The sequence below is a fragment of the Rattus norvegicus genome, chromosome 15 (assembly GCF_036323735.1).
Source record: "Rattus norvegicus strain BN/NHsdMcwi chromosome 15, GRCr8, whole genome shotgun sequence".
In the NCBI taxonomy this organism is placed as follows: Eukaryota; Metazoa; Chordata; class Mammalia; order Rodentia; family Muridae; genus Rattus; species Rattus norvegicus.
The window spans coordinates 1,753,435-1,770,186 of record NC_086033.1 but is presented as its reverse complement, the minus strand read 5'-3'; the positions used below and the strand labels follow the sequence as shown (position 1 = coordinate 1,770,186).

The 16,752-nt window shown below is 41.8% G+C and overlaps 1 protein-coding gene across 8 annotated transcripts in view; it reads left to right on the top strand.

Moving 5' to 3' along the window:
• Positions 1-16,752, top strand: part of Lrmda (leucine rich melanocyte differentiation associated) — a 1,059,015-nt gene that overhangs the window by 563,967 nt on the left and 478,296 nt on the right. Inside the window, exon 1 of one of the 8 annotated variants that reach the window (XM_063274630.1) lies at positions 8,918-9,023. The exons of the other annotated variants lie outside the window; for them this stretch is intronic. Coding sequence (XP_063130700.1) covers positions 8,944-9,023 — 80 coding nt within the window. The 5' untranslated portion in view covers positions 8,918-8,943. Of the gene's footprint in view, positions 1-8,917; positions 9,024-16,752 lie in introns of those variants that run through there. 8 annotated transcript variants of the gene reach the window in all.

Genomic DNA, 16,752 nt, shown 5'->3' with positions numbered 1-16,752 from the left:
TCCTCATTTCAAGATTTGCTTCTGGGATCTCTTTCCTAGTGTTGTGCATGCATGTGTACACCAAAAGGACAGCATCCCTGTAGAATCCAGCCTTCTCTCTACCCCTTTTGTCAGGCAAAGTGTACAGTTCCAGAAACTCACTAAAATAAGTTGTACCTCACTTTGAAAACTTCAGCTACTAGTTTAGCATGCTGCTACTGTGATTGAAGGGGCCAATCAGAAGTCATGGAGCTTCTTTGTGCATCCCTGGAAGGCTTTTCCCTCAGCTGCAGCTTTTAGGAGGGGCTATAGGAAGAATCTAGAAGGAATCCTACTAGAGAAAATGAAAAATGCCTGACTCTGTATAATAAGTGTGGTGTTTCTGCAGGACCCTTGGTTTTTTGTAGTTATGGGAGATAGGGCTCAAGCAGCCCCATTCTGTTAGAGAAAACTAGACTGCTGGTCACAAAATTGACATATCTACTCCTAAAAGCTACCAAGGAAGGGTTGTAGCCCAGATATCCTGATGTTTCATCTGTGTTTCATTAGAGACACACATCTAAATTGTCTGAATGCTTTGTGAGTCTTTGTGTCTCTTGACTTTGGCTAAGTGCCCTATCTATCTTCTTAACATGCAGGTAGAGGGGGCTTAGTTGGCAGGTTAGAGGAAGAAATGCTTTTGAATTAGTTGCACATTGTAGAGAATTAAATCAATCTCAAACTGAACAGCTTCCAATGACAAACACATGACATAGAGTCTCTGTAGACTGAGGCTTAGATGGCTTTCCCCATGATCTCCCAGTAAAGGTTCCAAAGAGGCCTAGTACAGCTTCAAGACTTGGCCATAAAGGTTCAATTTCCAAGCATGCTCATGGAAGTTCCTTGAACCATAGTAGATGGAGTCTCTGGCCACCAGTTAGAGACCTCTGTCAGTTGTTCTCTGTGTGAGCCTGACCACAGGTGTTTTTTTCACTAGGCACGGCACATAGCTACAGTAAGAGAAGGCTGTGTCTGTAGTCCTCATGCAGGGAAGTGCCTCATGAGTTCAAGGCTATCCTGGCAGCCTTGGGAGACCCTGACTGAATGGGGAGTGGGTGGGTGGGTGAGGAATCTAGAATGCAAAAGTCCAGACTTTTGGTAACCTTATCTTGGAATCACCCATCACCCTTGAATTATTCTTCAGCAAACAATTCTTGAGGTACATCCCATATTTAGGCATCCAGAGCTGTTATGCATGGACATAAATACCAAAAGAAAGGGGTCTTTGAAGTCAGCAAAGAAGTTTTGTACCCTAGCACTGACTCTCTGTTATAACACCCCATTATTCTGGCATTGCACAAGAGCCAGGTATTTAAGCAAAATCTTCTAGTTGTCTTTAATTATGAAATTATACTAATTACTTTAGCACCAAGTCTTTCTAAAAGTTCTACCACCAACAAGTCCTATCTGCTTAAAGCAATGGTATAAGTACCCTTCAATCATTTTGAAGTCTCAGCTCAGAGCCCGCTGCTCTGAAAGCGAGCTTCCTAGACTTTCAGCTTAGAGTGATCCCTCCCTGTGAGTTCTTGTACCATTTATTTTCTATAGTGTTTATGTGACATATAAGAATATATCGCTTTGTGACGGTTCTATTGTTACCTTGAATTACTCCTTGAATCTCATATTGTTTAATTTCCACATGTCAACATCTCGTCTCTTCATGGGAATTATAAACAATTGAAATGCAGTGGTTATTTAATCCTTCATATAAACACACACTCAGTGGAGGATCCCTCTAAATATATGTTGACTTGTTCCTTTAAGTGTGCTCATTGCAGACTCATGGTCATGATGTTTTGATGGATCCACATGGGAGGAGTACTGAATATTACTTTGTTGAGAGTCCCTAACCCTATGATTCTCAACCTTGCTAATGCTATGACCTTTATTTAGTACCTCATGTGGTTGGTGGTGACCCATAACCATAAAACTATTTAGTTGCTACTTCATAACTGTAATGTTGCTACTGTTATGAATCTGATGACGATATCTGATATTTTTGATGATCTTCGATTAAAGAGACTTTGACCACACAGATTGTGATCTATTACAAAGCCTCAGGTCCTCCATACTATCTGGCTTCCCCCTCTTGGTCATTTAGGCTGAGAAAAACAATTCCTTCAAATGCAGCAAACCAAAAAAGGAACCCCCAAGTCTTATTTATTTGTTCTTTTAAGTGTGCTTGTTTCAGACATGTGACCATAGTGTTTTGATGGATCCTTATGGGAGAAGTACTGAGTGTTACTTTGTCCCTAACCCAGTGGTTCTCAGCTGTGCTAATGCTGTGACCTTTTATACAGTTTCTCATTCTGTGGTGACCTCCCACATGAGATCTGCTACAGAGATTCTTCAGATCCCCTCAGTTTTACAATTTCTTCTCCCTCCTTGTTCTGAATGCCTGGTATGAACTTAGTAAGGGAGGTGGGAGCTGTCTGTACTGTTCAAATTTAAGAAGAGAAGCGCCTCATGCTATAGTGACCCTCAGCCATAAAATTATTTTGTTGCTATTTCATAACTGTAATCTTTCTACTGTTATGCAAATATTTGGTATGCAGAACATCTGATTATGAAGTCCCTGTGAAAGAATCCTTTGACCACAGAGAAGTTGCTGCCCACAGGTTGAGAGCCACTATTTCAAACTATACTGCTTTTCTGTTGCTTTGTTTATTTTTTAGCTTTGGTTTATTTACTTTGGTAGGCGATTTCAGTTTTGTTTAATATCGCCAGTATACCAGCCAGAATTTACCTAGCTTTCCCCAATATCCCCCAATGGTTATTAAGAGTCAAAATTTGCTGGATGAGTCCTCAGGTCCCCTTCTATAATATCTAGTTGTGTAACTTTGTCTTCAGGGCTGAGAGGGGTACAGGAAAGAAAACTTTAGTGAACATCAGTTCCATGCTGGGAGTTATTTACTTATCTTCATGGCTGTGTTTCAGAGAACGAATGTGGAGATGTGCGTATGTGCATGAACGTTAATATATTTCTATATATGCATGTGTACAGCTGCGTGTTTTGTGTTGGATGTGTGTGTGTGTGTGTGTGTGTGTGTGTGTGTGTGTGTGTGTGTGTGTACAGGCATGATAGGATGGGGGAAAGACCTGCAAAGAACATTTTGAAGTGAGTCAAGCACAGGACACAGGTAGGCCTGGAGCAGTGAGAGGGACTCTTTTTTTTTTTTCTGGTTTTGTAGGTTTTACTTTGGTTCGTGGTAGAAATGGAGGAGCTGCCTGATGTCCCTCCTGCTTATGCTTATGCAGGGACCTCTCTATAAAGAGAAAAATACTTGCAAGTCCCATCTACCTCTTCTTCAGACACTAGAGAAGAAGTCTAAGTTCCTGGTCTGATACCTACTTGGAGTAGCCAGGATGCAAAACTCAGAGATGGGCCCTCAGTGGAGTCTCCTCCAGGATCTGCTAGTGTCTTCTTGACTGGGACAACCTATGAGATGGCACTGAAGACCCCAGTCAGAACCTTTTTGTGTATGTTTAGAAAACCTAGAACAGACAAGAATAGAATACAGACATGATGGGTGTTTGCACTAAGTATACATTTTAATAATCCTGGGCCCATGGAGGGGAAGATGGTCCTTCCTTTTTCTCTGATTTCCCATGAAAGTCTCCAGCTCTTCCTTCAGCTACTGTAATTCTAAGTGGCAATTCCCAGGCTGATGGCATTAGTGAGTCTATTCTTCTGGATGGGGGTTTGGCATAGGATCTGAATCTGTGACACATAGATCATTCCCTACCTCCTACTTAATCAACCATCACTAGACATGTAAGCCACTGCGTTGATCATCATAAGACACAATTTTTAAGTGGAGAAGTAAGCATTAAATGCCTAGGACAATGGGAAAATAGGGCAAGCCCTTGGGTCATGGCAGCAGGAGCATACAAATAGAAGTCGTAGCTGGAGAGCTCAACCTGGAGACACTTGGACTAGTTTAGGTGAAGCTAAGTCTTCCTCAAGGAATAAGTTCAAGCTCCACCTTGAACTGTGGGTGGGATGTGCATTATCATTGAGCAAATGGATGTATTTCAAGTGAAGATTAAAATGACCAGACAGGTTATTCAACCTTCCTGCAGGTCTTTGCAGGTCCTTAGAAGGTGCAAGGGATAAAATCTGGAGGTCTGACTTGAAGGATGGGTCAAGACTGATCAAAAAGTTAGCTTTGTCAAAAGCTTCAGGCCCATTCTTACCTACAGACAACCCGTGGCGATCTGAAGTGATTAATCCACCTGAAGACCTGTCCTGACCTGACTTCCCTTGCTTTGAAGTGTGCTGTGATCAGCGGCATGGGGAAATAATTTGCTGCCTGCTTCAATGAAGCATCAGGAGAGCCAGCAGACCTAATGACATGTGAGAATATTAACCTCCTACCACGAAGAGCTGTGAATCTTGAGCAGCAGTCTATAATTCACCCTGAACTCCTGAGCCGGGCTTTCTCACTCTCTCAGTTAAATCCAGAGAGAGCAAGAGAGGCTTGCTCATAAAACTTTATATTCTCCAACAGTACAAACCTTGCTGAGCTGTTTAGTACGGAATGACTTTCCTATTGCAATGGGAAAGAAAAGTTGTCTTTGCAAAAGCAGGAAGTGGGGAGAAGAAGCGTTTTTGGTGTTGATTGGCGTACATGCCTTGTTCTTACAGTGGGGACAAGCATGGTATCATGGAAGGTGGTTACCATCATACTTGGGTAACTAAACTTCTTTTTAATTCTATAGCTTTCTTCAACATCAGAGAAGACAGACATTAGGACACAAGTCTGAAGGTATCTGGATTTTAGAAGGGACTCTGAAGACCTTTTGAAAGCCATTCGAACATAGAAGCAGAACTTTTGTTTCTTAGTTGTGGTGATTGCATGTTTATACCACAGTTTTATGAGACTATGAGATCCTAGGAGACAAAGTACTGTCTTAACCACCTGTGTTGGTTTGAATAGGAATGGCACCATAGACTTGTATGTTTAGATGTTTGGCCACAGTGAGTGACACTATTAGGAGGCATGGCCTTGTTGAAGTAAGTGTGGCCTTGTTGGAGGAAATATATTAGTCACTGTGGGGGTGGGATTTAAAATCTCTTATGCTCAAGCTAGCCCCAGTATGACACACCGTTTCCTTCTGTTCCTTGTGGATCCTGATATAGTTCTTAGCTCCTTCCCCAGTGCAATATCTGCCTGCATGCTGCCACATTTCCTGCCATGATAATAATGGACTAAAACCCCTGAACCTGGAAGCCAACCCCAGTTAAATGTTTTCTTTTATAAGAGTTGTCTTGGCCATCATGTCTCTTCAAAGCAATAAAGCCCTAAGTAAGACACTATCTTTGTACTTAGAAGTGTCTGATACACAGAGGGCTTCAAATGGCAATTGTTAAAAGATACAAGTCACACACTGTGGCTCAAGATTTTACTTATGGAGAAAGCAAGGGTCCATAGGGTAATTTAAGCACTTCCTCAGCTCGAGTTTGTCCTCAGGTTAAACTAAAGCTCTTCTCTCTTGTCTTTCTGTCCATCTGGTTGTTGCTCTTGGCATTGCCATGATTTTCCTGCACTGTGTGATATAGGTGGAACATGTCTTGTCATCTATTAAGTAAAGCCCAACGTACATATTCCAGGGGACCAAACACAGGGCATAAACAAGAAAATAGATAGTGAAGTGCTATGGTGCCCACTGTGCAAGGTCATATGGGCAGAGTTGCCTGGCAGAGAGATTCTGGCATGGGGGAAGCCCTGAGACCAGAAGGACCTTTCACAGTTTGCTAGAGAAGCCAACTCAGGAGACTTCACTATTCTTCAGCCTCCATGAGCTGGTGAAAAACTCTTTTCATTCACCCTGGACCTGGAGAGGTGATGTTCAGTAAACACAAAAAGTAAGAGACTCATAAAAGATCCATTTATTGTTTATTGGGATGCCTTCCTATGAAGTCAGGCCATTTCATCTCAAGATCCCAAATGTCTCTATTGAATGCAGGGCACATACAGGAATTTTAATTAGTTAAAGATGTAATGAAATCCAACTTTGTCCTTCCACTTTTTTGACCGACTTAACAAATGGAAAACCAGCAGTTAATATCTGTTCCGTGCCCAGGTCACCCTCTGCCTTTCTGATCAGTCCCTATCACCATCCACTTCCTTCTTCCAGCTTCTCTTCCTGAAGAATTAATTTTATTAAAATCAGTCAAATTAAAGATCCCTCTGTGCAGAGCATCTGAAGGACCATTCATTATGCTTTCTTATCTTGGCAGCAATCAGCATGAAAAGTCAGCTTGGCCATTATGCATACACAATGCCCATCAGTTCTCCACCAACGGTCAATTCATCAAACATTTGTCTTTTGCCTTGTGAGAAGTGTGTCGCTTTACCTGTCATGCCCTAGTTTGGGTTGCTAGGAAGGATGAGACAAAGTGGGAGGGGGATGAGCTTCATATCTTCCAACTTCCCATTTTCCCAAGATCGTTTTATAGGTAGATTTCATACTCGAAGGCTTAATGCACACAGTGACCTCCCACTCCTACATTTGGAGCTGCATAGAAGTTGAACTTGGTACTTAATGGTGGAACAATTGAACCAGCAGTGAAACTTAGGGCTGTGATGTTTCCTCCTGTTTTTCACTGGAAAGTAGGATGCCTCCTATTGAAGGGACCTCCAAAGTAAAGTTGCTGTCCCTATTGACAGATGTGAAAAGTGAGGCCTGGAGCCAGAAGGGTACAGGGTGTAACAGGATTTGACTGAAGCACCATGGTAAGGAGATGAGCAAGGCAGGATACAAATCACATTACAGATGGTTCTTTAAGCAGGGTTTCTTATTGGGTACCATCTCTGAAGCATATGTTTAATAGCACATATCTGTATTCTTTGATTAGCTATTTGTTTTTTTACATAACTCATTTTCCCTTTTACAATAAAATATGCTGGCTTAGTTTTTAAAGTAATATTTCTATGAACAGACTGCACTTATCTAGGCTTGATCCATTTTCCCCCTATCTTCTGGGAGCTCCCAGGGAAGATCTGCAAGCTGTCCAACTTGTGGACATTCTTGCTACTGTGATAGATTAAATCTTAAACTTGACACATTATATTCCCAAGACCTCATGCCACTTGAGGACTTGAAAACAGGGTCCCTGCCCACAGATTTCATGGTCTTCATATATATATGTATGTCTTACATTCAGTTAGCTTTACGGAGTTGACAGGGACACTGTACCAGCTTTGTTGCTGTGAAAACCACCTTGGTATCCTGCTGCCTCTAGTTACACAGGAGGCAAAATGGGTAAGAACCTCAGTAGCCCTAGGCAAAGCCCTAGTCTATCATGTGCTGATCTCCAAGGTGCTGTTAAGGATCAATTAGACACATATGAAATGGGAAGCTTGCCTTACTAACTTGTTCTTGGGTAGGTTGTGAGAGACACAGAGCTGGAGGTGTTTTGGAGAGAGAATGTGGCTTCAATGCAAGCCCTTTGGGAGGCCTCAAGGGAGGCCTCGAGGGTACCAGAGCCTTCTCCTCTTCCCTCCATAGAAAGCTATCTTGTACTCTGGGACTGAAAAACATGTTTTCACATCTTTTTTTCAACCTCTAAAAACCTCAGAATCAACATCTGGACCTCAGAATCAACATCTGGCACGTTTTTGCTGGCTTTCCTGGCTTGATTCCATTCCAGGGTACCTGACCTGTAGGGAGCTGATCTTTGTACAAAATATTTGGTTAGGACCCCTCTTGGATTCTAGGTAGGACCTTGAGGCCCAACCATGGCAACATCTTCTTTTCTGGTTGGTTTGCAATGAGTAGACACCATCTGTTGATTTTTTTAAAATCTCTTTCTGTAGGGTGGTGAAAGGCTTGTGTGGAAGAGACACTGTTATCTTTCAAGCAAACAGTTCATGAGGTTGAAGCACTGTGTTCTTGGCCCAGATTATGTTTGCCCAATGGCCATGGGAGCCTCCCAACCAGCAGTGCCTTCCGCCCCACGGAGACGTGCAAGCATACCGTGGCTGCAGCTCACCGTGTCCACTCCCTCACATCTCCCCAGCAAAGAAAACCTCCATTTATAGGACCCACCACACAAACTCACTCTTTGGACTCTTAAAAACAAACAAGATCCTGAGGCCACAGGCTTCATGCGGGCTCTGTGGTTTTGTAAAATCTCAAACCGTGAATCAAAATAAATTTTAGAGACATAGTCAAAGCTCAGGCCCAGATGCAGTCATAGGTGGGAGAGATGGAGGGTAGGTTCTCCTAGTCAAGGGAGGACAGTTGAGATGGGCAGGACAGGAACAGAACATAGAGAGCATTGTTCATCTTGGGAAGATGTTTGACACCTCTTCTCTATCTTGAAGTCCTGACTCTATGTGATAACTTCAGGGATAGCAGAGCAGGGGTGGGAACTCCTCAATAAAGGGAACTCCTCAGAGCCTTCTTGTGCTGGCCTCTCATCATCCAGCTATGGTCTTGTCTACATTGCTGAGCAGTCTGCTTTCCTGCCTGCTCTCTCTTTACTTCCAGTCCATTTTGTTCACTCTTCCACAGGTGAAACTCAACTAGAGCAGACTCTGTGACTTGGGTATCTTGTGTGCCTTCACATGTTGAATGTGTTTCTGCCGTGGTGGGAGTGGTTACCGCATCACTTTTGGTATTAGACAAGATTTCAGGCTAAGGATTTCCTGAGTGTCAGGATACAGTTATCTTTTTTTCTATGTCCTCTCAACCATGTGTTAATGAAAGTATAAGTAGAAACTTGAGTTCAGTAGGATTAAGATGCCGCTGAAGACCATTTCAAGCCATGCTTAGCCTTACCCTCTTAGTTACTTCACATGTTGTTGAAACAAACCAACAAACGAACAAAATGCTTGACCAAAGCAACTTAAGGGAGAAAGGGTTCTTTTGTAGTATAGCTCTTTACATACAGTATTTCTTTACATACAGGTCATCATGGTGGGGAAAGCACAGTGTCAGCAGTATAAGGAACAGTGGTCACATTGTATCTGTATTCGGGAAACAGAATGTGAACAGTAAGTGGACCAAGCTATACAAGTTCAGTGCCTACTCCCAATGACATACTTCCTCTATCAAGTCTCTAACTCCTAATCCTTTCACAGCTTTCCAAAATAGTGCTACCAGCTGGAGTGTTCAAACACACGAGTCTCATTAGAGCAGCAGCGCCATTTCAGCTGAATTCATGACCCTGTGTTATCTAGTAACTACTTCTCAGTATGCAATTACCACTTAGAGGGCTGTGCCACAGTCACCTTTGTATCCCAGAAACTTGCAAAAAAACTGAACAAAGAAGTGACCAAATACACTTCCTTTTGCAAGTCAATGAACACTTAAGCTATGAGGGATATGGTTTCAACCCAGCTTCTAGAAGGTCACCTGGAGCTTCAAGAGCTGCTTATTCTAGGCATTGTGGGAAAATCAGGGGGCAAATTGAAAAGCAGAAGAAATGAAAATAAACCTAAGTCGGCCATTATAATAACTGGATTACAACTCAGTATTCAAAAATGTTAACTGTTAGGTTGTGGCAAGGGCTGGCTTCTTATATCTGAGCCACAACTAGACGTTGTTCATACTTATAAGTTGTCATGCCTAGTTGAGGCTGCACTAAAACAGACACTCAAAGGTTAAGATGTGATTTGATCATTGTATGTTTTCAGGCAAACTGTTTAAGCTCCCTGGATATTATTTTTCTTCTGTAATATGTAGGTAGAGGGTCAGGAGATAAAAGAGTCTAAAGTTTTCCTGGGACTCGAACTCTAAGTCTGTGAGAACATGATATTGTCTTCCATAAATACAGCTGTAGCTCTGATATTCTGTTACGCTTCATCAGAAGCCAGTGTGTTGAGATGTGCTTTTGTTTTTGAGAATGCCGTAGTCTAGAAATATTAAAAACTTCTCTGGATTCCCAGTTGGAAGACAAGGACAACATCAGAGTTTAGTGTCATGAGGAATGGTGCAAATCGAATTCAGCTTCCCCCTCTTGCCATGTGGACTTCTTGGGACTTCCTGGTAAGGTGGAACTGGTTCTCAGCAGTCCCTTCAAACTGTGGCTATAGAGGACAAAGCTCCAGCTGGCTAACCACAGTACCTGGATAGAGTAATAGAGGTCACCAAACTTTTTCCCTGTAAAAAAATGTACCTCGGCCATTTTTCATGTCTTGTCTCTGATTACATATGTATAGAGACGGAGGAGTTGGATCCAGGCTTTGGTGAACAATTCCTCCATTTTTATCAATAAAAAAAAACATTGATTTGGGGTATCTCCCCGTATGTATGATTTTACTCTTGGTCCTCCTTCCTTGAACCCCAGAGACTTAGTACTTTGATACACTAAGCTCTGCTTGTGCATATGAAGTTTTGACCGTCTCAGTCACTGCTTGGTGCTTCCTATGCTTCCTCAGTGCCCTCGGGTTGGCAGGGGTTGGGGGACCTTGAATGTTGATGCTCCCTTTGAGTCTGGCACACAGAATGGAAAAATAATTCCTCGCAGAGTTACTTAGGGGCCAGTAGGTCATATTGAGCCCTAGTCATAGACACTGTCCTTTAGAATTAGTGCTCAGTATGGTGGCATTTGGTTATAATCTCAGCTATGTTGGAGTCTGAGGGAGGAGGACTGAAGTTATAGGCAGACTGTGCTAAGTAGTTCACAGGCCTCCGAGGTAACTTAATAAAGCCCTGTCTAAAAATAAGAATTTTAAAGAGCTAGGAAGCTTGCTTGCCTAGTATACACAAAGTTTCAAGTTTGTCTCTAGCACAAAAACAAACAAACAAACAAACAAGTAATGAAAATCAAAGTAATGTTTAGTGAAGATTTTCCTCATTATGAAGTACTTACTCAAAAGAGAAAATGTAGTAATTGGAGAAGACTGTGAAATGAAAATTACCAGAAGGCTTAAAATGTGTATTTGAGGGATATAGTCACACATGCGTGCGCGCGCGCACACACACACACACACACACACACACACACACACACACAGACACGTACATATATATGTGAACATACACAAAAATGCGTTTAATTGAGTATATATACTCTATATATGTATATATATGTATATATGTATATAATGAATTATCAAGTCTCTCTGTGTTAAATTGTATATTAACATCAATAAGAAATAAGAAACAGTTAACAAACACTACTTGGATGACTTTTAACAATCAACATGGAAGAAAATGCCCATAGAGCCTTGTGTGGGGAATGGCGGAGAGCTTATGACTAGCTTTTAATTTCCATGCATGAGCTATTGGTGTGTGTACCACAGTTCTTGTAATTTAATTTTAGGTACATAAATATATAGCATGGAATTCTACTGGCTCATTAGATATCTGTCTGTATATTTTTAATTGCCATGTAGTATTTAATTATTCAGATATAGTAGGCTGCATTAATGGAGTTCATCATTCCATTCTGTTGTTGAATGGTTCTGTGTGCTTAAATTGTTGTTATAAACAATTCTGTAAAGCTAGGCTTGGTGGCACACACCTGTATTCCCAGGCAGAGGCAGGAGGATGCTGAGTTCCAAACCAGCCTGGATTACATGGCAATATCTTATAACAATAAACAAACACCAACAAAACCCAACAACAACAACAACCACAACAACAACCGTAACATAAGAGGAAAAAAGGCAGCCAGCAGATGAAGGGGTGAGAGAGTTCAGTCAGGAAAGTGTTTGCTGAGGACCCAAGTTCAGGCCCCATCCATGTACTTTTGGCTGGGCGGGGTGACTAGCACTGTGATTCCCAAGCTCAGGTACCACACAATCCGCTTGATGGAATCAGGACATGAGAGGCTCTGTCAAACAAACAAGATGCACAGAATGACACCTGAGGGCGACCTCTGGTCTCCACAAATACCTTTACATTCTCACATACAGACATGAACACACACATGTGCACAGATGCATGTATATATAGCCCCTACCCCCACATGTGCTCGCGCGCATACACACATACACACACACACACACACACACACACACACACACACACACACACACCAGTAATAACAATGTTCTTGAGATGAAGTTGGAGTGAACTTCTTTGAAAGTATGCCATGCATACATCTTTGATATTTATTGTATTCAGTAATAGGGCTGGAACAATCATCTGTAAGACTTTAAACACAAATTAATGTCTAGAAACACTGTTTCCCTCAGGTATTGTGTTGGTTTTGTTAACCAGAACATTTCACAAAATCACGTGTAGGCTGAAGAGAACATATGAATGTCTGGTTTGGTGTGAATAATTAATCAGTGAAGGTAAACCTTTCTCTTGTGTTCCGATAACTTATCAATTTTTCACCCAAGTCTATTTTTAATTATCTTTTAACTAGGAATTTGACTTTTTTGCATTGAGTCATTAATGCTCTTTCTGTATTAATGATCTTAATCCTAGGCTTATTAGAGGGGCCATGGGAATGGTCCAATTTTCATTTGCCTTTTGAGTTTTAAAGGTATTGTTTTTGGGGAGGGAGGAGCCGGAGAGATGGCTCAGTGCTTAAGAACATGGGCTGCTCTTCCAAAGGACCAGGTTTCTGTTCTCAGCACCCGCATAGCAGCTCATAACTGTCTGTAACTCCAGTTCCAGGGGTTCAGACACCTTCTCACAGACATACATGTAGATAAAACAGTCAAGCATATAAGATAAAAATAAATAAATTACTTTTAAAGGTATAGGTTCTGGCTGTTGATCTTTAAATCTGTATCTGAATGAACTTGACAGGCATAGCTGCTTGAATTGATACAATGGTTAACTCTAACACAGTCATCTTGGAACTTAAAACATCTTTCTTTTTTTTTTATTAATTTGAGTATTTCTTATATACATTTCGAGTGTTATTCCCTTTCCCAGTTTCCGGGCAAACATCCCCCTCCCCCCTCCCCTTTCTTATCGGTGTTCCCCTCCCCCCTCCCCCCATTGTCCCCCTCCCCCCAACAGTCTAGTTCACTGGGGGTTCAGTCTTAGCAGGACCCAGGGCTTCCCCTTCCACTGGTGCTCTTACTAGGATATTCATTGCTACCTATGAGGTCAGAGTCCAGGGTCAGTCCATGTATAGTCTTTAGGTAGTGGCTTAGTCCCTGGAAGCTCTGGTTGCTTGGCATTGTTGTACATATGGGGTTCGAGCCCCTTCAAGCTCTTCCAGTTCTTTCTCTGATTCCTTCAACGGGGGTCCTATTCTCAGTTCAGTGGATTGCTGCTGGTATTCGCCTCTGTATTTGCTGTATTCTGGCTGTGTCTCTCCGGAGCGATCTACATCCGGCTCCTGTCGGTCTGCACTTCTTTGCTTCATCCATCTTGTCTAATGGGGTGGCTGTATATGTATGGGCCACCTGTGGGGCAGACTCTGAATGGGTGTTCCTTCAGTCTCTGTTTTAATCTTTGCCTCTCTCTTCCCTGCCAAGGGTATTCTTGTTCCCCTTTTAAAGAAGGAGTGAACCATTCACATTTTAATATACGGAAAACCATCAACGTGATCCATTATATAAACAAACTGAAAGAACAAAACCACATGATCATTTCATTAGATGCTGAGAAAGCATTTGACAAAATTCAACACCCCTTCATGATAAAAGTCCTGGAAAGAATAGGAATTCAAGGCCCATACCTGAACATGGTAAAAGCCATATACAGCAAACCAGTTGCTAACATTAAACTAAATGGAGAGAAACTTGAAGCAATCCCACTAAAATCAGGGACTAGACAAGGCTGCCCACTCTCTCCCTACTTATTCAATATAGTTCTTGAAGTTCTAGCCAGAGCAATCAGACAACAAAAGGATGTCAAGGGGATACAGATCAGAAAAGAAGAAGTCAAAATATCACTATTTGCAGATGATATGATAGTATATTTAAGTGATCCCAAAAGTTCCACCAGAGAACTACTAAAGCTGATAAACAACTTCAGCAAAGTGGCTGGGTATAAAATTAACTCAAATAAATCAGTTGCCTTCCTCTATGCAAAAGAGAAACAAGCCGAGAAGGAAATTAGGGAAACGACACCCTTCATAATAGACCCAAATAATATAAAGTACCTCGGAGTGACTTTAACAAAGCAAGTAAAAGATCTGTACAATAAGAACTTCAAGACACTGAAGAAGGAAATTGAAGAAGACCTCAGAAGATGGAAAGATCTCCCGTGCTCATGGATTGGCAGGATTAATATAGTAAAAATGGCCATTTTACCAAAAGCAATCTACAGATTCAATGCAATCCCCATCAAAATACCAATCCAATTCTTCAAAGAGTTAGACAGAACAATTTGCAAATTCATCTGGAATAACAAAAAACCCAGGATAGCTAAAGCTATCCTCAACAATGAAAGGACTTCAGGGGGAATCACTATCCCTGAACTCAAGCAGTATTACAGAGCAATAGTGATAAAAACTGCATGGTATTGGTACAGAGACAGACAGATAGACCAATGGAATAGAATTGAAGACCCAGAAATGAACCCACACACCTATGGTCACTTGATTTTTGACAAAGGAGCCAAAACCATCCAATGGAAAAAAGATAGCATTTTCAGCAAATGGTGCTGGTTCAACTGGAGGGCAACATGTAGAAGAATGCAGATCGATCCATGCTTATCACCCTGTACAAAGCTTAAGTCCAAGTGGATCAAGGACCTCCACATCAAAGCAGACACACTCAAACTAATAGAAGAAAAACTAGGGAAGCATCTGGAACACATGGGCACTGGAAAAAATTTCCTGAACAAAACACCAATGGCTTACGCTCTAAGATCAAGAATTGACAAATGGGATCTCATAAAACTGCAAAGCTTCTGTAAGGCAAAGGACACTGTGGTTAGGACAAAACAGCAACCAACAGATTGGGAAAAGATCTTTACCAATCCTACAACAGATAGAGGCCTTATATCCAAAATATACAAAGAACTCAAGAAGTTAGACCACAGGGAAACAAATAACCCTATTAAAAAATGGGGCTCAGAGCTAAACAAAGAATTCACAGCTGAGGAATGCCGAATGGCGGAGAAACACCTAAAGAAATGTTCAACATCTTTAGTCATAAGGGAAATGCAAATCAAAACAACCCTGAGATTTCACCTCACACCAGTGAGAATGGCTAAGATCAAAAACTCAGGGGACAACAGATGCTGGCGAGGATGTGGAGAAAGAGGAACACTCCTCCATTGTTGGTGGGATTGCAAACTGGTACAACCATTCTGGAAATCAGTCTGGAGGATCCTCAGAAAATTGGACATTGAACATCTTTCTTTTTTTAAAGGCTAATTTTACTTTATGTGTCTGGGCATTTTGCCTGCACATATGTCTGTGCAGTACCCACGGATGCCAAAAGAGGGCATCCGATCCCCTAGAATTAGAGTTACATTGAGCCACATGTGAGCTGTCATATGAGTGCTGGGAACTGAACCTGGGTCCTCTAAAAGATCATCCCATGTTCTTAACCACTGAACCATCCCTCCAGCTCAGTGCATCTTTCTTAACATTCCTCCAGGGTCATCACATTCATAAATGTGCTAAATATGTTCTAAGGCAAGTCACTGGCAAAGCAAAGTGAGAGAGGTGAAGGGATGGAGGAAGGAAGGAAGGAAGAGAAGAAGGGAGGGAGGGAGGGAGGGAATGGTGAAAGGGGACCAAAGTCTCTAGATTCTCCTTCTACTGCAATCTGAGCCACTAGTTGCTGTTCTTTCAGAATGTCCTTTGTTTCTGATCTCTTTGAGGGTCCCATGTAGCTCAGGCTTGCTGCAAACTCATGCTACAGCCAAAGAAGTTAAGCTCCTGCTTCTGAACATTTTGCTTTCACCTCCTGAGATCTGGTGTTACAGCTGTGTGCCACCTTGCCTAGTGGTTCAATTTGAACTGTTTGTGACTGTGCCTAAAGGTATTTTCAAGCTGACCCTTTGTCTTCCTGCTACAAGGATATCAGTAAAAGTTTTATCAAAGCCACTTGCCTCTGTATCCTCTCCGTTCCTTGTTGAGTGTCTTCTGAGAAGCTGGTCTCACAGGATTTTCCCTCTGTGAACAGTAACTGTGAGAGTACATGAAGTGCTGTGTTCTTAATGGGGCCCTCTCAAACAGCAAAGGGTTTGAACTAGCTTATTGGAGTTAATCCAGTGTAAGGGGGTTGCATAGTTAAATAAAATGTCAAGGCCCTAAAACTGTAATCCTTACCATGATGTTGGAAAGCAGATAGCAGAGATGACAAATTATTTCCTTTAGTAGGTGGTCCTCAGGATTTAATTCTGTGCTTCCAGACAGCAAAAGCAAAGAGCTCACATGACTGGACATCACATACATTATCCACCATAGCCCAAGGCAAACACCATTTTCTCAGAGGGAGACGACCAGAATTCCAGATTCTCCTTTCGAGTACCAGAAAGTGGAAGCTCTACTTCTGGCTTGTATTCATTCTCCATCATTTTTAGGTGCCATATTTTAAAGACCCACGACTAGTCCTAGATACAGAGTATAAAGCTTTCCAATCCAGTTAACTGTACTGGTTTCCTTTACTGGTCTTGCCTTCGGGTCAAACTTACTTAGTAATGAATTTTGTTTTATGCATCTCAGGAGTTATCCACCATGAAGGATGTCCCAGAGAACCCTACGCTTGACTTTGACCCCAGAACTGCACCCTGCTGTTAATCTACTCTATGTATTATTTAGCATAGAGTCTCCTCTACCTCCTATTTCTCACAGACATAATATATAGCAAGTGATATCTACTATTACTCTCTATCTTCTCTGTGAGTGTG